This window comes from Rhineura floridana, chromosome 18 (assembly GCF_030035675.1).
Source record: "Rhineura floridana isolate rRhiFlo1 chromosome 18, rRhiFlo1.hap2, whole genome shotgun sequence".
Taxonomy (NCBI): Eukaryota; Metazoa; Chordata; class Lepidosauria; order Squamata; family Rhineuridae; genus Rhineura; species Rhineura floridana.
The window spans coordinates 14,304,122-14,328,400 of NC_084497.1; the positions used below are offsets into that span (position 1 = coordinate 14,304,122).

General features: G+C 46.4%; 1 protein-coding gene across 8 annotated transcripts in view; it reads right to left on the minus strand.

The window, feature by feature from the left end:
* KCNAB2 (potassium voltage-gated channel subfamily A regulatory beta subunit 2) overlaps positions 1-24,279 on the minus strand; it is a 137,329-nt gene that overhangs the window by 6,761 nt on the left and 106,289 nt on the right. For all 8 annotated transcript variants that reach the window (XM_061600964.1, XM_061600959.1, XM_061600960.1 and 5 more), the window contains 8 exons: positions 23,498-23,577; positions 21,297-21,341; positions 18,169-18,213; positions 17,373-17,416; positions 14,437-14,523; positions 5,686-5,771; positions 4,254-4,374; positions 19-113 (listed from right to left, as the gene is read on the minus strand). In XM_061600964.1, coding sequence (XP_061456948.1) covers positions 19-113; positions 4,254-4,374; positions 5,686-5,771; positions 14,437-14,523; positions 17,373-17,416; positions 18,169-18,213; positions 21,297-21,341; positions 23,498-23,577 — 603 coding nt within the window. The remainder of the gene's footprint in view (positions 1-18; positions 114-4,253; positions 4,375-5,685; positions 5,772-14,436; positions 14,524-17,372; positions 17,417-18,168; positions 18,214-21,296; positions 21,342-23,497; positions 23,578-24,279) is intronic.

Here is a 24,279-nt window from a genome sequence, read left to right on the forward strand (position 1 = left end):
GCTCTCGGGGACACTCACTTTTAGCGATGCTCGTGAATAGGGCGGGATCCCACCGTCATATTTCCCTGAAACAATCCCACACGCCAACGGGGACCACGTCATGGCGCCCACACCTAGTGGTGTACGGAGGAGAACAAAAAGTTAATAACAAGTCCACCAAAGAGTCTGAGAAGAACCTGGCTGCTGGATCAGACCAAAGAGGGCACATCCAGTCCAGCATCCCAGCACCCCACACTGGCCAACGGGATGCCCCAAAGCAGGCGCCTCCTGTTTTAACTTGCGCTGAAAATGTTTTCTGTTCCACCAGGCTTACGTGGGCGATTAAGAATACGACTTTTTGAAATAGCTGACCTTTGTTTTTATTATATTTTAATGTTTCTATTGTATGGTTGTGGTTTTTTAAAAAAATTGTTGTAAACTGCACTGATGTTTTTAACTAAATAGCGAAATACAAATATTTTTTAAATAAATAAATAAATATAAACAGGAAGTGCCACAAGCAGGGCATGCCGTACGCATTTCTCCAACAGCTGGTATTCAGAGGCAAAACAGTGGAATCAGAACCATTAACAGCATCACCCTCCTTGAATCTGACCAGTCCCCTAGGACCAGGGGAGCATGTTTGTGTGTCACTTAATTCTAGCTTCTCTTCATGTCCATCATCTTTAATAAAAGGGAAGCAACCTCAAAGCCACATGAGCCAAGAGGGATGGAAGGAAGCAAATCCTTGGGGGCCCCATATGGAGCAGGAGGAGCCTGCCAAACAGCAAAGTGCCCTGGATGGGGTCAAGAGCCACTGCAAATCAGAGGGACTTGCACCTACGGCACACAGAGAGATGCACAATTTGTGGAAATTTGGAATCCATGGGAAGGGGAGGGCCCCACAGGTTACTGGAAACAGACATAAAGTTAGGGAGAAACTGAAATATACGCGATACTTATTTCCTTGTAGTACTTCAGGAACATAAAATGCACATTACATAACAGTGAGTGCATAACAAAAATGTACGTTGTGCTATTCATATTAAATGAATGGATCTGCACTATGCAGGGGTTGTAACCTAATTTTGCGCAGACTGGCTTGCTTAGTTATTAGAAACCATTTCAAGGGAGAAAAATGCAGCTAAAACAGTATTTTGCAGCCCCATCTTTAAAAGCATAATGCTCATTATTCTGAAAGAGAAATTTTCATCATCCCTACCGTCCAAATGTCCATGGTTTTTCTCCACTGGGAAAATGGGACAAAATGGCTTGGAAGAAATCAAGAAAACAAAAACAGCACCTCCGGTTCCCCTCCCCCCCCTAGTTTTTCTGTCTCCCCCCCACCTTGCCCCTGTTCTTGAGCCCTCCAGCCCCCCACTTCCTCTCTGCAATTAGTTGAGAGTTGTTGGCTGGTCTCTTAAGGAATTTGCTTGAGTCTGAGATCACGTTACCATGTGTTATTTTCCTGCTGTTAAATCTTTTGTTGTGTGATTGGCTGATGACTGTATATGCAATATATCAACCAATTTGTATATAAATGAATCTGCATACGCAAAAGGTCTTACGCCTCATGTGAGGTCCTTGACTCTTGTATGTATACAAGATCATGCTTACACATCTGCCAATTAAGGGTTTTTAAAAAAATTTTTTATTACATTTGTATCCCACTTTTCCCTCACGCTAAGATTTCAAGGGGGTCACCAGGCAGCTCCCCACACGGGCACTGATCAGCCTCTGACCTGCGAACCTCCCGCAAAGCGGGTGCATCAGGGCCCCCTTCAGCCCTCCTGATGGCAAGGATGACTCAGACTGGAAAGGGCGGTGAAGCCAAAGCTCATTTGCAGTAGGGTTAAATATTTGGAGACAAGGCCTCTGTTCCTGGCCCCTCTTTGATTCCCCTTATTATTAACAATTACAGACGGGCCAAGCTTATACGGCAGGTTCCGTTCCGGACCCCTGCCGTAAAGCGGAAATCGCCGTAAAGCGGAACCCCATTAAGTATAATGGGGCGCGTTGCGTGAAAATGCCGCAAAAGCGGCTTTAAAACCGGGAATGAAAGGCGCCGCATTAGCGGAATGCCGGTCAGAGAAGCGCCGGTCAGCGGGGCCCTACTGTATAATTAATCCTAAGCTGGAGGTTGGAACCAGCAGCAAAATGCAGAAGGTTACACAACACGATAAGCGCAATGCTCTGTGCTTCTTGGGACGCTGTGCAAAATGGGGGGTCGGAGGGGGGACATTGGATCCTGGCTTTCTGTTCATTTGTGGAATTCCCTCCCCTTGAATATTAGGCAGGCGCCATCTCTGCTATCTTTTCGGCACCTTTTGAAGACTTTCCTCTTTCAACAAGCCTTTTAGGTTGAGAGCTATCCCAGTCTGCATCTGTGTTAGAATTGTTTAATATGTTTTTTAATAATGTTTTAAACTCTTTTTCAAAATTCTTTTTTAAATGTTTTTAATGCTGTTTTGTTTTAATGTTGTTATAAGAAATATGTTCGTGACTTGCTCTGGTCAAATAAGTTGCAGGACAGCAGTTTAGAAATAAAGCTAAAAAATAGTTTATTAAAAAGGCACTCACAGGAATGGCATGCAGTGTGGTCGACACCGACTGCCTTTGTCTGCTGCCTTTTATACCCCTCAAACAAGTTACAGGAAGAACTCAATATAAGGTAATACTACAGTTTCCACACTCTGGTTGGCTAACATTCAGCTTGCAACATACTTCCGGTCATTCACTGATCGCTCCCTGATCATTCTCTATGTGACCAGCTTATTTAGCTGAGATGGCGGATTCAGGACATCCATTGGAAATGGAGGTGCTCAGTTCTAAAGTGAAATAACTTCCAACAATGTATTTTAAGATCTGTTTTTATGATGTTTTAAAGTGTTTTAGTGCTTTGTTTGCCGCCCTGGGCTCCTGCTGGGAGGAAGGGCGGGATACAAATTAAATAAATAAATAAATAAACTTGTTGTCTAATTTTAACAGCCTAAACAGTTGGGAGATCTGCAATTGGATATCCTGAGATCAGTGGCGTCACTAGGTTTGGTGTCACCCGGTGCGGCCCGCAGCGCCTTCTCTCTGAGACTGTGAGCGATCGCGTGCGCTTTGCTCGTGCGCGGCCTCTGGAACCACGCGGCTGAACGACAGGGCCCGGGAGTGTGCCGCCACCTCCGCTTCCACCTTCTAACAGCCGAGGAAGGCAGCCAGTGCGCCACACGAAGGCTCTCGTTGGTGCCTAGGTGGTGCCCGGGGGGGTCGGCTCTGGGTGTCACCCCCGTCTGGCGGTGTCACCCCCCGGTGCGGCCCGCCCCTGCCGCACCGCCCTAGTGACGCCCCTGCCTGAGATCTTTCATAAACTTCAAAGCACCTGTGTGTGTGTGTGTGTGTTGAACTTGCTCTGGACGATGGTTCTGGGGGAAGGAATGTCTTCATTGTTTCATCCGGCACCATTCTGTCACACCCCTTTAAAGATGTTATAAGTCCCACTGGGGGGGTGGGGGTTGGATACTGATGTAGCCCCCCAAGTTTTGTTTTCTTTGATGGGGTTCATAGCACTCCTCTCCTGCAACAATGAAAGCTAAAGCCCTGCAATTGCTTTAAAGCCTTTTTTAAAAAAAGAACATGCTATGATGCATCTTTTAAAACGTTATGTGTTTTTTCCCCTTCAGTATTATTTTGATTCCTATGCATGCTTATGCACATGTATGGTCCTGATCTTCTTTTTTTGTCCCAATTTCCACTTGGAGAGGAGCAAAGTACTGCAGGGATGAAGACCCCAGATCCTGCAGACCAGACACAGCCCCCAAGCCTCTCGACCTGGCCCTCAGGACTCTCCGCAGGCTATCCCTTCCTCCTCTAGGCCGCACCCCACATTGGCCTTGCTCTGGGTCCCCCTCAGGTGCCGTTGCCTGGCTGGAATGTCTCTCACTTGTGAGAATGTCTCCTGCGTGCCTTGACTAAGAATGGAGAATCTGAGATACAGTGCGACTGCCAAGTGAGGATTACACTGGACTAGCAATGTGCTAGAATTCTGCCCAGTTCAGATTTGGTACCAAACTTTCCATTAATTTGCTTATTCGCTATCATTGTGGATTGGATTTTTATGTAGTGATTTCCTGTGGCTATTTTCGGAAACGGATTTAAAAAACCCCCAAAACATTTATGTCTTTATTTATCAACATTTCCTTGGATGTATCGACTCTTCCTTTCAAAACAGCGACATGAACATCAACATTTTTTCTTCCCGAGAGGCGTTGTCCGCAAACACTTACCGATCTTGTGGAAAAGCTCTGGAAGCTGCACTTCCACTTTCTCTCTCTGGAACATGTGATACTCCGCTTGCTCGCAGATCGGCGGGATGAGGTTGAACTGGCGAGCCACTGAGTACGCTTCCTGAAGAGGGGAAAAATTGTCCCAAAGCAGTCGGGAAGACAGGAGGCAGCAGACCAGAGGGCCCTTGCGGCTCCCTCATACCAGGGTGGCACAGGGCCCCCTGGACCCCCTCCCCATGGCCAAAGATCGGCAGAGAAATCAAAGAAGCCTCCCAGTGTTTGACGTGAGCCAAGAGGACCCCTGAGGACGCACAGAGCACTTTCCCCTCATCACTGAGTAACTACAGAGAGCCTCTATGCACTTCAGATGCTACTCCTAGTTGGGTGTTCAACCCCCTCCATAGGATTAGAACGGGGCCACACACACTGGCCTCACCCAGGTCGTATTCCCCTCGCTTAGCTGCTCTTCCCTCTGTATGCTTGAAGCGAAGGTCATCCTGCTCAACACACATCAGGACCCTGCTTGCAAGATCCCCTCCCTGTGTCCCCCCCAACTCGCGGCTGCGTTATTATATTGATCTGCTGCCCCCACCACTCTCCTTGGCTCGATGAAACCTTTGTGTGGGGGTGGGGCAGGGGAGGGGGGGTTACAGAAGCAACCAAGGAAGAACTTCCACCCTGCAGACTCCCACACGGAGCGCACAGAGACGGCTAGGTGCAACATCATGATGCCCTGGTGCACACGCATGGGGATGCACACTAAATCAGACGTGGTGCACTTGATTTGGCCTGAGGGCCATCTTGACCCGTGGCCCAACCTTCCCGGAGGAGCCATGTGCCAAAAGTGGGTGATGGCTGGGAAGGGGGCAATTTGCCTCCGTATCCGGGCTCTGGGCCCTGCCCACTCCAGTGCCGTTGCCTTTTGGCTGCTGCTGCCAAAACAGGTAAGGGTCAGAAAATCACCCTTGAACTGGGGGGGGGCTTAGCCACCCCCGAATGACATGAAAATCAGGCTGCTTTGGGCATATCCCTCCCTCCCCCAAAATAGGGTGACAATCCCGTTTCTTTCTTTGATTTGATTGTACTCTGATGGTCAGGAGCTGTCCTTCCCACCACCACCACCATCATCCATGAGCTTGTATCCTTGAGACTCCTCACATCCACAATGAATGAGGCTGAAGGCTGCTTAAAAGTGAGAAGGCTCCTGAGGCTGTGCAGAGTGCTTCCTCGTCCATCACTGAGTAACTACAGAGAGTCTCTACATGCCTCAGACCCTCATCGTAGTCTGGTGGTCAACCTGTCACCCAATCAAAGAAGGACCATGCTTGCTGGCCTCAAGAAGGTTCCCTCACCTGGCCTGGATTTGGCATATGTGTGTACGTGTGCACGCATGAGAGGGAGGAAGTTCACCCGCAGCCCTTTCCCACAGTACCATAATCTCCATGGAGCTCCAGCGCGATGTCCCCCAGTACATGGCCATTCCTTGGTTGATGACATGGGTCATTGCTCGCACCGTCTCTGGAAAAAGGGGGGAGACAGAAAGAGAGAGAGAAGTATTAAGGCCAAGACCACGAGCCAGGCCGTCCTACTGAATTAAGGCCACGACACCAAAAAGGAAACGGAAAAGGACGGACTGGGGTAGGGAGGTTTTGACTACTCAGACATCTTGCAAGCAGCGTAAAAATCTAGGCCTCGAAAGGGGGGAGGAGGGCGACAGAGCTGGGAGCAGCAATTCCGTATCAAAAACCAGACTGTATCTCCAGGGAAATGGCTCACTCTGCTGGTGTGCTTGAGACCCCTTTCCAAAACTGATGGAAAGACAACCAAATGGAACAAAAGCAGTCAAAGATGGGAGGATGGAGGCATCAGGGCTGGATGAGTGGCAGGGATGGATGGGATGAAGGCACAGCGTAGAAGGGCAGATGAAAAATAAAGAGAGCCACGGACCACCTTCTTAGAGCAGGACAACAGCGGCCCTTTACACACTGCAGAAAAGTCCCCAAGCAAGGGATGATTGGGAGACCCATTGCCTACTGTCCCCCCCCAACCAGGAGCAAGTCCTGACTCCAAACACGAAGGCTTCTGTGTTTGGGATCTCATGTCTATCAGCCACTGTTAGATCTGTAGACAAAAATGGCCAAGATGAAGAGAGGTACACAGTGCTTGGGGGGCAGAAAAAAAAAACCCAGCGGCAAAAGAAAACACCCTTGCAAAGCGAACAAGAAGCTCCACCCCCAGGGAGGGAGACTGTAAAAGAGGGGTGAGGGGTGAGTGGCTCTTCAGACATTGCTGGCCTCTAGCGCCCACCCTCCCTGACTATTTGCCATGCTGAGGGCCAGGCTGGAGGCCAACAAGACCTGGAGAGCGCCAGGCCTGCCACCCTTGCATGAACCCCAATGCCACTCCAGTCACTGGTAAAGAAAATAGGGTGCTGGGTCTAGGAGAGGGGTGGGGAACCAACAGGGGCCCTACAGAAGTTGCCATACTCCAGTTCCCATTGGCCACTGGCCATGCTGGTTGCCTGGAGTTGGAGGCCAACATTGCCGGGAGGGTCCCAGGTTAGCCGCTTAAATTAAGTCTTCTACAGCACCCTTCAGGAGGAGGCTCACAGGCAGTGCATCAAGGCATATTTTGAGGGTATTATTTTCTGTGATCAGGATTTTATAAACCACTCTGGAGTCTCTTAAACGTCCCACACCCCCAACTTCCCACCCTGGTCTAGGCTAACAGCCTTGCCCCACTTCTCCTTCAAAACAAAGGCAATCCCATTCCTGTCAAACTTTCTTAGTTTTTTTCCACAGCCCACTCATCGGGCAGGTTAAAAACGGTCTCCAGATATGGAAGAGGCTATTCATAAACGAGAAGCTGGCTCTTTTTTAAGCCAATGGCTGCATGCAGTTACTGAGGGGTGGGGGAAGAAGAGTTGGGACGACAGTGTCTCTATTTAAGAGAAGTTTAAAAGCTAGGAAGGGATGCACTCCTCAAGTACAGAAGCTGGGACTGGATACAGAATTTAGTGTTTTGTTTTTTAAAAAAAGTTCAAGTTTCTAGCCTTTAAGGTCATAAAGACATGCTTGAAAGTGTCTGAGCAAGTAGCTGTGTAACTTCATGGTGAAACTAATTTGTTCTTGTGGGCCCACAGGGTGCTTCGAGGGCCCTGAGACTCTCTCAGAAGTTGCCGCACCGCTACAAGGCTCTGAAACATGCAGAGCAAAGGTCCTCAAAAATCCTCCAAGCCATAGCAGAAAAGAAAGTTGTGTGCCAAAAAGGAGAGTAAAAATTAGACAGCAAAAAAACCAATCACATCCCATGCACGAAACTGTCGCTACAACTTAACAGAGGCACCTCTTGAAATGTCTCTAAAGGTGTTCAATTCCCAGGTGATCTTCCAGGCCAAATTCATAAAAAAGCAAAAATAAAACCAAGCTTTCTTTGAGCCCCCAAAGCACCACCGACAGGCTGCCACTTGCCTCTGTGCTCTGGGAACACCTCCTCCCAATCAGCTGCACATGGATCACACATTTTTCAACGGTTAAATTCCTATTCTCTAGCATCTCCAGTTCATAAGATCTCAGCAGGGCTGGGGAAAACTTCTCTGACTTAAAACTGAGGCAAAGCCCTGGACCTATTGCTCACCAGCTTTTAGGTGGCTGTTGGGGCCATGAGGGATTATGACGCAGTTTCATCAGGAGTAACCAAATGTCACCATCTGATCCAATGCAGAAATAACCCCACAAACCACTTCCATAGTACAGCAACCAAGCAGGGCTGATTGGGGGTAATGCGAAACTTCCAGTGTTGACTGAAATCACGCCTCTTGGCTTGGGCATTTCCTGAACACTGGATCCTATAGTCCTAAATCTCTCCGTCTTCTGACATTTGTGCTTTTTTGAAATGGCTTTAATGTCGGGTTTTGTGTGCGTGTTGTAAACGGCTTCGAGATATTCGAAATACTAAGCAACATAATTTGAATACATAAATTAAGATATATATATGCTACTATGGGTTCTATCAGAGTAGAAACATGGAAATTTTTGAACATAAGTTAGTCCATTAATTTCCATTAGTTCATTAATTTCAATGGATCCACTCTGAGTAGGACAGTTAAATACACCTAATACATATTACTGATAAATTTAACATGCAGCTAACGTTATAAAACAAATGTTTATAGCCACAAGTATTTAAAGAAGCCTAATGTGTTCCTAGAAAAAACAAACGCCAAACATGTGTCAATAAATTATTCTTTTTCTGTGATCTAGTATCACAATCACAATTATACGTATGTTGAAAATAATCTCTGGTCTCAGCCTGCTCAGCTGGGTATATCTGTTTATATTGAATGCTAAATCACCAAAGACCAATTGATGGTCAAAACACATTTGGTGTTTGTTTTGTGCAAAAAGATTGTATATTTGTTTATTCTAGGGACACATCATTTTTTTTTAGTTTTAAAACTTGTGGCTATAAAAATTTGCTTTATAAAGTTGAAGAGTACATGCCAACGTTTATTATTGCTGTTGTTACTATCATAATCATTATTCACTAATAGGCAAAAAAAAACCCCTTGTAGTTTAAGAACACATGTTAGCAAATTCTTCCAAGCTACACGGAAAAGGGGATTGGACTGTGAAAGACCAACCCAAATTGCGTTTGCATTTTGACAAATTTGTAGGGCAGTACAATATCTCAGAGACGAGGTCAGGTCTCCTGCTCCCCTGGTGCATTCACAATAGATGCCCAATTTCCCTGCTTTTTAAAGTTGGATAGAAATACCTGTAGGCTATAGGTAAGTTCTTAAACTGCAAGGTTTTTTGCCTATTAGTGAATTTCTCTGCTTTTTAATCCGGGAGGTAAGAAATGGGATCCTATGCAAGTTTGCTCATTTGCATGCTTATTGAGTTCAGTGGGATTTATTCCCCTGGAATCATGCTTAGGATAGGTGAAACTGACCACGGGATGGGGGAGGGGAGCAGGCAGGAGGGGGAGGGGAGAAGAGCAGGTTTGATCATTTGCATGTTTATTGAGTTCAGTGGGATTTACTCCCATGCAATCATGCTTAGGATAGGTAAAACTGACTGGGAGGGAGGGTGGGAGGGAGAGCTGGAGTGGGCTGGGGAGGAGGAAGAAGGTAGAGGGGAAGGGAGGAAGGAGGAGGGAGGAGGAGGGAGAAGAGAAGGGAAGGAGGGGAAAGGCAGGTCCGATCATTTTGATGCTTATTGAGTTCAGTAGGATTTACTCCAGTGTAACCATGCTTAGGACAGGTGAAACTGACCATGGGGAGGGAGGCCTGGAGTTGGCAGGGGAGGAGAAGGAAGATGGGAGAAGACGAGGAAGGGAGAGGAGAGGGAAAGGATGGGAGGGAGAGGGGTGAAGGAAGGGGGAGGGAAGGGGCAAAAGGGAGGTGATAGGAAGGAGGAGGAGGGGAGGGCAGGTCTGATCATTGGCATACTTATTGAGTTCAGGGGGATTTACTCCTTTGCAATCATGCTTTAAGATAGGTAAAACTGACCATGGGGGAGGAGGAGGGGGAGAGGGGAGGGGAAAGAGGAAGAGGGGGAAGGAGGGGATGGGGAGGGAGGGGCAAAGGATGGGGAGGGAAGGGGCAAGAGGGAAGGGATACGAGGAAGGAGGAGGGGAGGGCAAGTTTGATCATTTGCATGCTTTTTGAGATGAGTGGGATTTACTCCTGTGCCATCATGCTTAGGATAGGTAAAACTGACCCAAGGGAGGGAAGGGGGGAGGAGGAAGGCAGGAAGGAGAGGGGAGGAGATTGGGTGGGTTGGCACTGGGCAGAGGGGAAGCACCTTTCCTTTCCAAACTGCAGACAATGAAGTTCAGAGTATGGGGCAAGGTCAGTAATAGGATTACAGGTACTCAGTGAACATGGCTGATTTTTAATTAATTTCAACAAATTATGAAAACTCTGACAGAAAGAGTCCAAAAAGGGTCTGGTTTTTCTCTCTCTTTTTACACTTTGAACTCTCAATTCTCTCTGACTGCTTTATGTGTCACCATGAAAATTTAGAAGCTTGTTAAGCAAGCGTTTCTGAGTTGAGGACTATACAGTTTGTAAGGGTTTGTTTTGAAATGAGCTTATGGGAAGGATCAAAATGGCATGGGGATATTTTCAATTTAACATTGTGGAATGCGAAAAATCCATGCTGGCTATAGTATACAGCCACTTTCAACTCCAACCTGGTTTTTTTTGCAGATTTGTAAAGTGCTTCACAACCCGGTGCTAGCAAAGGGGTTGCGTTCGTTGGCAGATGATCCTTTGCAGGTGGTGCAATGCGTTTGATTCCCTTCGTTTTGCTCCTTTGTTAGATCGCAGCCATCAGCTAGGAGATATGTGTGGCAGAAATGCAGGCGCATTTCCTGTGATCCTCAGACATCTGGGTGCATCTTGTGTTTCTGTTTTTGTAAATTACAGCATCTTGAGTGCACATGCGTGTGTGTGTGTGGGGATGCAAGAACGTGGCAACCAACCCCGCTGACAACTTTAGGCACAATTGCCAAATTTTAAAGGGATGCAGGAGAGAGCACATCGGACAGAAGACGTGCACTTCAGAGATAGCAGAGAGAAATATGGAATGGAATGAATCAGGAAGGAGGAAGGAGGGGTGGAGGGAGGGAAAAAAAAGAGAGTTTGTATTTTAAATTTTACTTGCAAGATGTTACTAAAGGGGCAAAGGGTTGTTGTTTTTTGGTCTTTTTTCCCCTCTTCTTTTCTTTGCTTCCTTTGGGCATTTTATGGAGAATTTTGTAGTTTGAGAGGAAATGCCAATAAGGACCAAAAAAGCAAAAGTGCATGGATTCCATCCCATAAAATGCCGCTTGGATGCAGATAATCAAGACGAGGGGGGTACTGTGTACCTTCCATGATGAATGGTCGTGACTTGGAAGAGCTAAATGGATTCCCTGGTGATAAAAGAAAGATTTAAGAGAGACCAAAGTTTACAGCTGCCGGCGTAGTGCAAAGCATGGTTCAATGCAAGGGAACTTGGCAAAGAATGAGACGCATCCCACCTCCACCCCACTCCCGTAGCCACTGTCAGACAGAACCTCACCCTAAAGTAACTTTAAAGCAGGAGCGGCAGACCTCCAGTTTGAGGGCCTACATCTGCCCCTAAAGTGAATTTATTCTGTCCTCTCCAACCCCACTGATTTTGGCAGCAACTGCAAAAATAAAAATAAATAAAAATAGATGCAGTGCTGGGGTGGGGTGGGAAGTGGGCAGGAACCAGGGAGGCATTCAAATCAATGTGCATTTAAAGGAGACCCTTCCACACGCATGCTTTTCAAAACAATATGTGAGCCAAAACAGCCATTCTTGAGCTTTGCACTTCCCCGATTTTTGCAATGCAAAAAATGTTCTCCAGCCAAGCAGTGTGTACAAAATTCCACGTATCAGGGGGAAGAGTGCACAGAAATGCATATATGAATGAACACAGAAAAATGCATTACATTAGGGGAAACTTCTTGCAAAAGTGTGTATACTAGTCAAAACAGAGTACAAAAATATGTTTATTACTAGAATCATAGAGTAGAATTATAGAATCGTAGAGTTGGAAGGATTCTCCTTCCCTTCTTCCTCGCCACAGTATTTCCAGTTGCAGCCTTGCCAAATAGCGGTTAATATTGTGGTTTTACGCTCTGTGCCATTAATTGATTTGGATCTTGGAGGAGCATGCAAATAGACAAAGAGACCCTTTCTGGGGCCTGTCTCTGAGCTGGTCATGGGTAAGGTTCACAACCAGACAGTATTTTATTGGTATATGATTGAATAATCAGATTGTCAGGGAATCAGTCTTTCACTCTGAAAAGCCAGTGAGCTTTTGATTCTGTTAGGCTCAGCCCAAGAGTTGCCTGCACTGGTTCCACCCCAACTCCCCAGTTCCTGGGTGGCACGGCTGTTCTCCTGTGGCTCTGCCAAAGGTGTCAGTGCCAACTCACATTTAAGGAGCCCTCTCCCTTCCTCCCCCTCCATTGTAAGAAAAACCTGAGTAGAAAGTATGAGATGTAACCAGCTAAATCTCATCCATACTGATGGACCTAAGTTAGTGATAGAATAGTAGAGTTGGAAGGGGCCTGTAAGGTCATCAAGTCCAACCCCTGCTCAATGCAGGAATCCAAATGAAAGCATTCCAAACAGCTGCCTGTCCAGCTGCCTCTTGAAGGCCTCCAGTGTTGGAGAGCCCACCTCCTCCCTAGGTCATTGGTCCCACTGTCGCACTACTCTGTTAGGATTTTTTTCCTGACGTTCAGTCGAAATCTGGCTTCCTGTAACTCGAGCTCATTATTCCGTGTCCTGCACTCTGGTATGATAGAGAAGAGATCCTGGCCGTCCTCTGTGTGATTTGTTTTGTTGCATTGGAATTTGTGTATGTGTGTGCTCGATTCATGGACCCCCTGAAGTTAAGAACCCCTGGATTAGAGGAAGGCTGCCTTAGACCCAGAACTGCTATTGAGGATTAGTATTAGTAAGGTCCTGAGGTTTTGAAGGTTCACTGGAAAAACAGTCTTCCTGATGCCATCCCTACAATTCCATGCTCCCTGTCTGTAACTCTTCCTTTGTGGCCTGGCCTTCCTTCCACTTCCTGTATGTCTGATTTTCTTTGTTTTCAGGTCATCTCTGAGCTTTCTGTGAAGCCACTTGGCTTCTTCTGCTTTCTTTCCCTTTTTTCATTGATGGAATTGTTTGCCGTTGTGCCTTTAGAATTTCTTTTTTTAGAAACTGCCACCCATCTAGGACTCCTTTTCTCATTAAGATCTCTTGCCATGGAACCCATGGAAGGAAGGCCAGACCACAAAGGAAGAGTGCAGACGGAGTGCAGAATTGCAAGGATGGCATCGGGAAGGCTAAGGTTGAGAATGAGCTGTGCTTAGCAAGGATGCTAAAAGCACCAAAAAAGCTTTCTTCAGGTACATCCATAGTAAAAGACAGAAAAAAATGGTGGCACAGCTACTCAGTGAGGATGGCAAAATGATAACAGATGACCAAGAAAAGGTAGAAGTGCCCAATTCCTACTATGGCTCAGTCTTCCCCAAAAGAGGGTCTCTGATCCCCCTGTAAATGTGACGTTGAAGGTGCAGGATTGTAGCTTGATATCGATAGACAAATGGAACCTAAATATTTTGAACGAGTTCATATCTGCAGGGCCTGATAAATTGCATCATAGAGTAATGAAGGAACTCTTAGAACCACTGTCTATTATCTTTGTAAAATCGTGGAGGATGGGTGAAGTGCCAGATGACTGGAGAAGGACTAATGTTGTCCCGATCTTCAGAAAGGACAAAAAGGAGGAACCTGGGAACTAGTCAGCGTTACATCAATCCCTGGGAAAATTTTGGAGCAGATTATAAAGCAGTCAGTCTGTAAGCACCTTGAAAACAATGCAGTGATTACTAGAAGCCAACATGGATTTGTCAAGAACAAATCCTGCCAAACTAATCTTATCTCGTTTTTCGATTGGGTAACCTCCCTGGTAGACTGTGGGAATGCTGTGGACATAATATATCTTGACTTCAGCAAAGCTTTTAACAAAGTGCCCCATGATATTCTGATTAGCAAGCTAGCTAAATGTGGGCTGGATGGAACAACTCTGTTCTGCTCTCTGTTCTGGCCTTGCCATTTTTCAATCATTCTCTGCTAGAGGCAGGCAATTGTCCCTTATATTTGAATCAGAAGTGACTGCATCAATTTCTTCTCATATAAGACAGAGCAGATTTACTCGTCCTCAGAGGAGGCTGCCTGCTATGTCCCTGATTCAGTGTTCCGGCTCTGTACCCTTTCTTTCAACCAGACTCTGCTTGGGGCAGCTGCAACTCTTCATCAGATGTGATTGGATCATCCAATCACTCTCGATTCAGAGGTGCAGCAAATGTAGAAGGCTGCCTGTTGCATCTCTGCATAAATCATTGCTCTGGCTGTGCTTCCTTCCAAACTGAGGGAAGAGTGACTCATGCAGACACATGGGGATGGGCCTGTAAACCTTTTCAGGCGTGAGATCAACATGTGCCTCCAATATTGAGAGGCGGAGGGAGTGGGAAGCGGCATGTCTCTTCTATCTGAAGGTTGGGAAACATGCCATGATTCTTGCCACGGTCACGAACTGCAGGGTTCCACCTTGAAGCAACAGGCGCTCTGAGAGATCAAGCAAAATGCGGCAGTTACACCTACCTTCCATGGGCGTGTTGGGGTCTGGCCGATTGGCAAACACCACATCCACATATTCTAACTGCAGCCGTTCTAATGAAGCCTTCAGGCCTGGAGAGGGAGGCAGAAGCCAAACACATCAGAGAAAGACCTATTCTGGGCACTGCAAGCTCCTTTTCTGAAAGAAGTGGTCCCCGGAGCCACCAGCAGACCAACCACTACACCACTTCCACCTCTTTCCTGTTCTGCTCCATCTCCAACAGGCCAAGGAGATCCAAGGCACCTTGATGCCCCCACCTTGATGCTGCTATTCCTCTCTTTGTGTTCCCCACATCTCAAGGTTGTGAGGAACAGCAGCACTTTGGGGGCTCCAAAGCCTGAACGCCTTACCCTGTGGGGCTGGCCCTAGTGAAAGCACTTCAGCCCCCACCATTGTTAAGACTACCACATGTTTGCAGAAAAAGGAGTCACTGCCCCGTATTTACAAATATGGCAGATCCAAAACACACAACACATTTGCCAACATGCGGTCGGCTACCCTGACTTTTCCGGTACCGAATATTTTTTATTGTTTCTGTTAACTCTATTGATAGCCAGCAATCAACGATGGACAAAGCAATTCTGAACCTCTACCACTCATAAAAGAATTAGGACAAGAATTCACCTAGGCTATTACAATCTTTTAATATTTTTAATGTCATCTGGATTCCACTAAGGCTTAAATCTTCCGGCACCAAATATCTACCATTTAGATCACGTCTGATAGGATAAGCATGCTTAGTTGAGATGAAAGGCGATTAATTATCGTAACAGGGCACTGTGTGGAACATAGGGAGTTCTACCCAGAAGCTGCCTCCATCCCATGTTTCGTCAGGATCTCGAGGACGGATGAGGAATGATCTCTTATGCTTCCCATCCATGTGCCGAGGTAGGTGTGCAAAGAGGTGTTCTTGGTGGCTGCCTCCAAATGCCGGACTTCCCTCCCCTTGGGGAATCTCCAAAGCCTGATCCTGCGCAACTTCTGGAACCCTTTTGCTTTCACAATGGCTTTTCAGGGCCAGAAAGAGTGCAAAGTGGGAGTTAATTAATGTAGGAGCAGAGGAAGCTGCCCTATGCTGTATCAGAGCCCTACCTGGAGGTGCCACGGATTGAACCTGGGGCCGTCTGCGTGCAACGCATATACGCTGCCGCTGAGATGGGCAAACATCTCATCTCATCATGCAAATATTTGCACGCAAGGCAAATGCTGTGCTCAAAGACGTGCAGACATCTTTGCCTTTGCCGTTCCTGTTGGCACTTTGGCCTGGAGGTTGGAGGACAGGACCTGCGGACTCCCAGCTCCTTTCAGCCTCAGACAGCATGGCCAAATGCTCAGGCATGATGGGGGCTGGACGTCCAGCAATATCTGGAGCACTGCAGGTCCCCCCACCCCCATGCTTTACACTACAGGGGCAAGGAAGCTGGTCCTCTCCAACTCCCTGCAGCTCTCACCTGGGAATGGAGGGGGAGTTCATTCAGTCTGCCCAGTTCAACGGCCCTAAATGTGTTTGAAGATCTGAACACAACTCCCACACGCCTCTGCATTACAGTTCAGTCTGCAAAAAGTGTGCAGTAAAATAATATCTCATAGTTAGAATTTGTATAAAAGGAATATTTTAATGACAAATGCATTGAAGAAATATGTATTTTGGGGAATATGTGTTCTATCATGCATATGGCATGTGAACTTTTTGTGCATTCTTTCAAAAAAATCTGCATGAACTGGATGAGAAGGATCTACAACTCAGTGCCTGTAAAAATGAAACAGGGCTGATCTGTCCACCTCTGTCCCCAGCCAGCATGGCCAACGCTCAGGGATGATGAGAGTTGGGAGTCCAACAAACTCTGGAAAAATGCAGATTCCCATCTGGCTCTAGACCTTCAGGAAAGAAGACTGAAGAGGTAGCTCAGCTGGACCATCTGAAGCTAAGGAACTGATGTCTGTAAGACATCATGAATATCAAGCCTTGGCACTGGGCAATGTGGAAGTAAAAATTTCAGCTGTGGACAAGAATGTCCTGTGTTCAAATCTGGCCTTTGCTCACAGAGTAAACTACAATCTCCAGAGTTCTCCCAGGACAGAAAGGGTAACAATTACACTCATTTGAGTTGATGGGGTGAGAAAGAATGTCCCAATTCTCTAGATGACTCTAGATGAACCTGTTCTCTACACAGGAGCCACAGCAGCTGAAATGGGCACCATGTTTCTCAGTACAGGCAAGGCCTTAGTGGTGGTGGCTGTATATCTGAAACAACGAGCTGCTTTGATAGGGAGGCATTGCGTTGACCTTAGGGATTGGTGAATTGGCCAATTTTCCATTTTCCAGTCTTCAGTTCTGTTCTTTTCCATATCATTTTGCAATTTTTGCAAAGCAAATTCCCCTAATATAATGCATGTTTGTGTTTTCACTAATAAATGCATTTTTATGCACACTTTATCCTAGTATATGCATTTTTATACCCGTTACTTGGCTGCAGGATTGCATTGCAAAATTTGGAGGTGTGAATCTTGAAGGACGGCTGTGTTTCGGTGCGCGTATGGTTTTGGTAAGTTCAAATTAAAGGGGGGTTTGCCTATAAATGCGAACTGAATGGAATATCTCCCCTATCCTTAGTTGACCTACAGGGGCTAGTTAAAAGTGGAAATACTCAGAATCACTATAAGGCAGCCCTTCCCAGCCTGGTGCCCTCCAGATGTTTTGGACTACAACTCCCATCAGTCCCAACTTCATATGGCCATGCTGGCTGGGACTCATAGGAGTTGCAGCCCTTCTGGAGGGTGCCCGTTTGGATAAGGCTGCTGTAAAGCATCCTGGCCTGGGAAACGGGCCTCTTTCAAGGAGCAGCCTTTGGGGCAATTCTCCAGTTGTCCTGAGACATGTAAAGCCCACTGCAGGTTTGGTTCTGACACTGTACCTTACCTTCTATAATGTGCTTTCTTGAAAGTCCTCTCTCTGTCTCTGCTCTGGGAGGGCAAGAAGGAACAGTGAACTCCTGAAGTCAGAAGTAGCATAATTTGTGTTATACAAAGTGTCCTGCACTCTGGGATGATCGAGGAGGGCCAGGATCTCTTCTCGATCATCCCAGAGTGCAGGGCATGGAATAATTATTTAATATTACTTATTAAGTTTATATCTTGCCCTTCCTCCCAGAAACAGCCCAGGGCAGCAAACGAAAACACTAAAAACACTTTAAAAACATCTTTAAAACAAAAGACTTTAAAGCATATTAAAACAAAACATCTTTAAAACATCTTTAAAAAATAACTTTAGAACATCTTAAAAATGGGCTGAAGTTACAGGAAGCTAGATTGCAGCTGAACATCAGGAAAAAAGTTGTAACTGTTAGAGCAGTACGACAATGGCACCAATGACCTAGGGAGGTGGTGGGCTCTCCAACTCTGGAGGCATTCAAGAGGCAGCTGGACAGCCACCTGTCGGGGATGCTGTAAGTCAGATTGCTGCATTGAGCAGGGGGGTTGGACTGGATGGCCTTATAGGCCCCTCCCAACTCTACAATTCAATGATTCCATGTTCAGAGGCTCACTTCCTGCCCACTAACCTTAAAAGGAAATTGTGGGTAGCTGAGGCATAAAAGGTGATGCTCTAATTGTAGGCGTCAGCCCCCCCTTTCTAAAACCAGTCAGAGTGCCCCAGACATGGTTGATTTTCCTCACTCAAATGGCACACGGTATGATAATTGAAAAAGGTTACTTACTTTCCTCCCCAGAAGATTTTGGTCGTTATCACCAGGCTTGAACGTCTGCAAGGAGACATAGAAGGGGGTGGAACAGATGTGTGATAAAGGGAAATCTCCTGAAGACATTCCCCCCCCTTAATTCCATCTCCATTCGACACAACATTTGGGAAGAATTAGAAACACATCTGACACATTTGGCCAATTATCTCGGTTGTATCCAATATTAGTCTTACACAGAGTAGACCTATTGAGATTAATAGACATGACTAACTTGGCTCCATTAACGAGTCTATTCTGAGAAGAACTTAGCTGGATACAAACTTCTTAAATATTCTGAGCATGACTGTGATGAGATAAATATACAGTACTGCCTCTCTGGAAGGGTGGGATATAAATTTAATCAATCAATCAATCAATCAATCAATGAAATATGCACACAGTATCTTGCAGACAAATGCGATTTTACAGCCAATATGGATAAAGCAAATTTGCACTGTTCACACACACCTTTGCATCATAAGGACTAGAAGGTTGGGTTTTTTAAAAAACACACACCTAATAATAATAAAATAAAAGTTTGTTGGGAAGCTGAATTCTTCACTCAAGATTGCCTTCTACACACAACTGCGGCCAGCCCTATGTACAAACATGTCAGACCAGACTATTATCCCAGAATGGTGGATAATCTTGACAGGTGGTCAGAGTTATGGCAGCTCTGAACCATCTGAACATGGGTAAGTGCATAAACAAGCAATGGGACTCCCTGATGGCATATTTTAAGCAAATGTTTCTGCCCTTGTCTAAGACGATATCCAGACACTGCAGCTGACTATACCTATTTGGTTAATGCATGTCACGATTAGGGATGGGTGAGAATTTCAATTCAGTTCGCATTTCAAGCAGAATTTATCAAATCCGCAATTTCCAAAACATTCTGAGAACAGAAACACAGCCATCGTTCAAAATTTGCATTTATTAGGATTTGGGGATGCAGTTCGCCAACTAAAAAACATTTACAAAAATGCATATATTAGGGGGGAATGTGTGCATAAAAATGAACACGAGTGAAAATAACATGCAAAAAGGCATGATGTGATGAGAAATGGCTTGCAGAAATGTGTCCCTTTGTGAAAACTGCCTACAAAAATGTGTTTGAGAAATTCACACTAAAATGGTGACTTCTTATTTTCTTTTTTAAAAAATCACAGATTGCTGCAGAAATATTTTGTTGGTGGTGTTATGTGCCTTCAAGTCAATTATGACTTATGGCGACTCTATGAATCGGCGACCTGCATGAGCATCTGTCATGAACCACCCTGTGCAGATCTTGTAAGGTCAGGTCTGTGGCTTCCTTTATGGAATCAATCCATCTCTTGTTTGGCCTTCCTCTTTTTCTACTCCCTTCTGTTTTTCCCAGCATTATTGTCTTCTCTAGTGAATCATGTCTTCTCATGATGTGCCCAAAGTATGATAACCTCAGTTTCATCCTTTTAGCTTCTAGTGACAGTTCTGGTTTAATTTGTTCTAACACCCAATTATTTGTCTTTTTTGCAGTCCATGGTATGCGTAAAGCTCTCCTTCAGCACCACATTTTAAATGAGTTGATTTTTCTCTTATCTGCCTTTTTTACTGTCCAACTTTCACATCCAGACACAGAGATTGGGAATACCATGGTCTGAATGATCCTGACTTTAGTGTTCAGTGATACATCTTTGCATTTCATTCATTCATTCATTCATTCATTCATTCATTATACTTGTATACCGCCCCATAGCCGAAGCTCTCTGGGTGGTTTACAGTAACTAAGAACAAATACAATTTAAAATACATCTTTTAAAAAACAATTACAAAATTTAAAACAATATAAAACACATGCTAAAATGCCTGAGAGAAGAGGAAAGTCTTGACCTGGCGCCGAAAAGATAACAGTGTTGGTGCCAGGCGCACCTCGTCAAAAACATCATTCCATAATTTGGGGGCCACCACTGAGAAGGCCCTCTCCCTTGTTGCCATCCTCCGAGCTTCCCTCGGAGTAGGCACCCGGAGGAGGGCCTTGGATGTTGAGCGTAGTGTACGGGTGGGTTCGTATCGGGAGAGGTGTTCCATCAGGTATTGTGGTCCCAAGCCGTGTAAGGCTTTATAGGTCAAAACCAGCACCTTGAATCGGGCTCGGAAACATAAAGGCAGCCAATGCAAGCGGGCCAGAATCGGTTTTATATGTTCGGACCGTCTGGTCCGTTACCAATCTTTTCTAGTTCTCTCACAGCTGCCCTCCCGCAGAGAACTGAATTTAACATTGGAAAAATGAGAACTGGCAGCAGTGAAATGGACAGATCTTCCCATCCCTGGTCATGACTGCATTGCCTCAGCCAGGGTTGGCGTCAGCACTCAGCTCCCACAGGCAGCCCCCAGGGCCCACATTTCCTAGCAGATCCACCAGCATGAGTGCTTGGCTTGCCCACACACCTGTTTGCCTGGTTGTGGGTTGTTTTGGAGGCTGTGGCCGGTTCTGGGAATCCAAACCTTTCCCACATTGGGGCGCTGTGGAAACTAAAATGGCCACCAGGTGCTGCTGCAGCTCAATGGCAAGACTGATATTCCTTCTGTGGTGGGGTGGGGTGTCCACAGAGGTTGCAGAGGGGCTTCACAACCTGGAGCAGGCTCTCCCAGACTCACATCAATCTAGTCCACCTTTCCCCAAGCTGACGCCCTCCAGACACTTTGAAGTACAACTCCAATCAGCTCCAGCCAGCATGGCCGCTATTTAGGGATGATAGGGGTTGTAGTCCAAAATAACTGGCACGTGTCAGCAAAGCCTGTTCTAGTCAAATGCTCTGGGTCCACAATTCTTGATAGTCAACTGTAAAATCCCCTTAATCGTCAGAGCCTGGATATTCGCCAGAAACTCTGCATCGCCTTGAACTGACTCCCTATGGTGGTCAAGAATGTAAGCATCTGGAGTGTGTTTGTGTGTGTACCTGTCTCATTTTTCTTATGGCATGTATTTTTTTAAAAAAAGTTTCTAGTCCACATGAGTTCTCCCAGTGTGGCAGGATAGAACACGTTAAAGCATGCACAGACACAGGTTTAACCACAAGGTGGGACAGGACACGGGCGTGGCATACGGTTCAAGGAAGAATAGTTACCTCCATCCTTTTTTCTTGATGATATTCCCTAACACGACTTCGGCCCTACAAGATACAGAAAGAGACAGACAATGTGGTCAGTATGCTCTTGTAGAAATGAAGTCAAGCCTGCTTCCATGAGTGCAATCTAAATGAATGTTTGTGACTAGGATTCAACCCCACATGGGAAAAATAAAATATCAGGCATAAAATATCTGACAGCTAAGGCACATTGGTTTTCTGAAACAAAACTTGAGACACATTTTGCTCTCAGAGTGAAAACACTTTACTTTTAGAATGTGAACAAGAGTCATCTGCTTTCAAAGGAGCTCTCTTCATGAGTCACTGCTCTAAGGTGGCCATGCCATTGGAAGGAGGCACCTCCAGAGGACTGACTCATGCACAGAAACTCCAGGCAGCCTCCTTTGAGGATCTGTACAACTGACTGATCCAATCATGCTGGAAGCAGCGAAACAGTGAAGTTAATCATCTCCCAGAGAAGGCTGACAGGAAGGAGGCAAGGACTGAGCAAGATAGGCAGTTCTCCTGGGTTCATCAGGAGTGGAGAGCCTCCAGCCCATGGGCCAAATTTGGCTCACAAGGGGGTTCATTTGGGCCCCTGAGTCCGTTTCCCCCAAACCATGCCCACCTGCCTATCAGCTGACGACACTAGTGATGTCAGCTGATGGACGGGAGGATGGGGCTTAATCCTGCATTGGCTGTATGTTCTGTTCCCAGCAGGGAAGAGGATTGTCTAGTAGCCAAGGCAGTACATCAGCTGATATGTGGGATATAAAGTGTTATTTGAAGCAGCTCCACACTTCTCCTTTAAGAGGGTGTGAGTGTGGCAGCAGGAGGGGGTGGGGGAGGCTCCTTTCTCCTCTTCCTCACCCCTGCTACCCACCCGCTTTCTTAAAGGAAAAGTGCAGAGCTGCTTCAAAAAGTGCTTTTGCAAAGGGCTTTAAGACAGTCCCCGTGCTCCCGTTTGAGCTTCTGGAGGCTCAAATGGGAGTGTGAGGGCTGTCTTAAAGCCTTTGGAAGTCTCCCCGTGCTCCCATTTTGAACTTCCAACATCAGGGGTTTAAAGGGGAAGCATGAGGAGACGTGCAAACCTGCGCTAGGGATATTGACAGGTGGATAGCCCTGCCCACCTGTTTAATTTGTCCTGCAAGGCCGATCCTGATAAGGATCTGGCCGGTGGAGTCAAAAAGGTTCTCCACCCCTGATCTAGGTCAGCAGTATCTACATCAGCCTTCATTGTGGGTGGGGCTGATGGGAGTTGGAATCCAGGTAGAAGGTTGGTCTACACAAACTAACAGCAGCCCTCCAGGGCTTCAGGTGAGACTCTTTCCTGGCCCTATCGGGAGATGCTGAGGATCAAACCTGGGACCTTCTGCATGCAAAGTGCATGTGCTGCCTTCTGATCTGTGGCCCTTTCTCTGTGGATAGTGACAGTGGGCTTAATATATTTCTCGCAGAACAAAACTTGGAAATTGCTAGGTTTCTTAAGACCAGGGCTTCTGTACATTTGTACCCAGCAGTTTTTTGACACGCTAGATGGCCCTACAGGGAGGAGAGAAAAGGGTGGGTGTTTCACACATCACAGGCCACCCATGGGTGGAAAGTGATGGCATTAGAAAGGGGCTGAAAATTATATCCCCGACCCTTGGGGTGAAGGAGAACTGGAAGGAGGTGCCTACCTTGGAGAAGGAATGGGAAAGGCGAGATATAAATCTATTCGATAAGCTCAAAGCCGTCAATCATGCAGAGCAGCAATGGGCAGCCTCTTTTGAGAATGTGTGTGTGTTGGGTTCTCTTGAGCATTTACTTCATTCCTCAGGGCATGCCGGTAAATCTCATCAGACACACTAGCGTGCCCGCTTGGGATAAACCACTGCTGAGGTAGGAGGGCTAGCAAGGAAAGCTGTCGGCCATCCATCAAGAGAAGCTGTTTTTCCTGGGCTGTTTTTCAGGAGCTAAAATATGTCACAGCTGGAGGGAACTTGCAACAGCTCTCCAAGGGGGTGGGGAGGGGAAGCTGACATGGCCACTCTCTTATTTTTGGCCCCCCTCCCCATCTGTCATGGATCACTAGCCTACCTTGCAGGGCCATTGAGTGGATTACCGAGAGAATGTATGTGAAGCACTCCAAAAAGCACAACAGAGGGGTTAAAGCATTACCCTGTCTGGTACCCTGTTCAGAAATGGGGGGGGGCACCTACTTCCCGGCAGCATAGACTTCTGCTGTGTCAAAGAGGTTAATGCCGTTGTCGTAGGCCAAGGTCATCAGCTGCTCTGCCATCTGAAAGAGAGGCGGAGCTGAGGTCCCAGGGACTGGGGAATGCTGCTGGGAGTCCACCTCCCACCCCACCCCACCCCTCCACCCACATGCACACAGACATTCATCTCCCACCCACGGCACTTTTGCATGTGTTAACCCATAAATCCTTTGCCACATTAATCTGTGATTACAATTCAAATAAAAAGTCTACATGGGAGTCCACATTAAGATTTTTATTTAAATGCTTGTTTTTAAATGCAAATCCTCTAAAAAATGCAGAGTTTGAAACGTGTTTTCTCTCAAAATGTGCATATTAAAATCTATTTCGATGCACTGGTTTTGAGCTGAAGACTGGGTCGGAATATTTGGGAAGTTTGAATTCGGGTGTACGACGAAGTTCCGATTCACACTTCAGCCCAGGAGGTTTGAATCTCGTCAGTTTAGACTGGAATTTCCAAAAATTGAAACTCCTCAAGCATCCCCAGCCAGAATTAGTTATGCCCAGGACAGGCTCCAATTCAGCCCCCACCTACCCCACACCCTCACCCCCAAATGGGAGCCAACATGTTGCTGAGTATCTCTGAAGTTGCTGCTGCTGAACTGCCAAGTTCTTGGCTTAGAAGAGGGGCGGTGCCAGGTCCTTAAAGCACTCAGGGCACAGGCCTGTGATACAAATTTGCATAGAATTTAGATACACTAATTTATGAGTATAGATGCAAATTT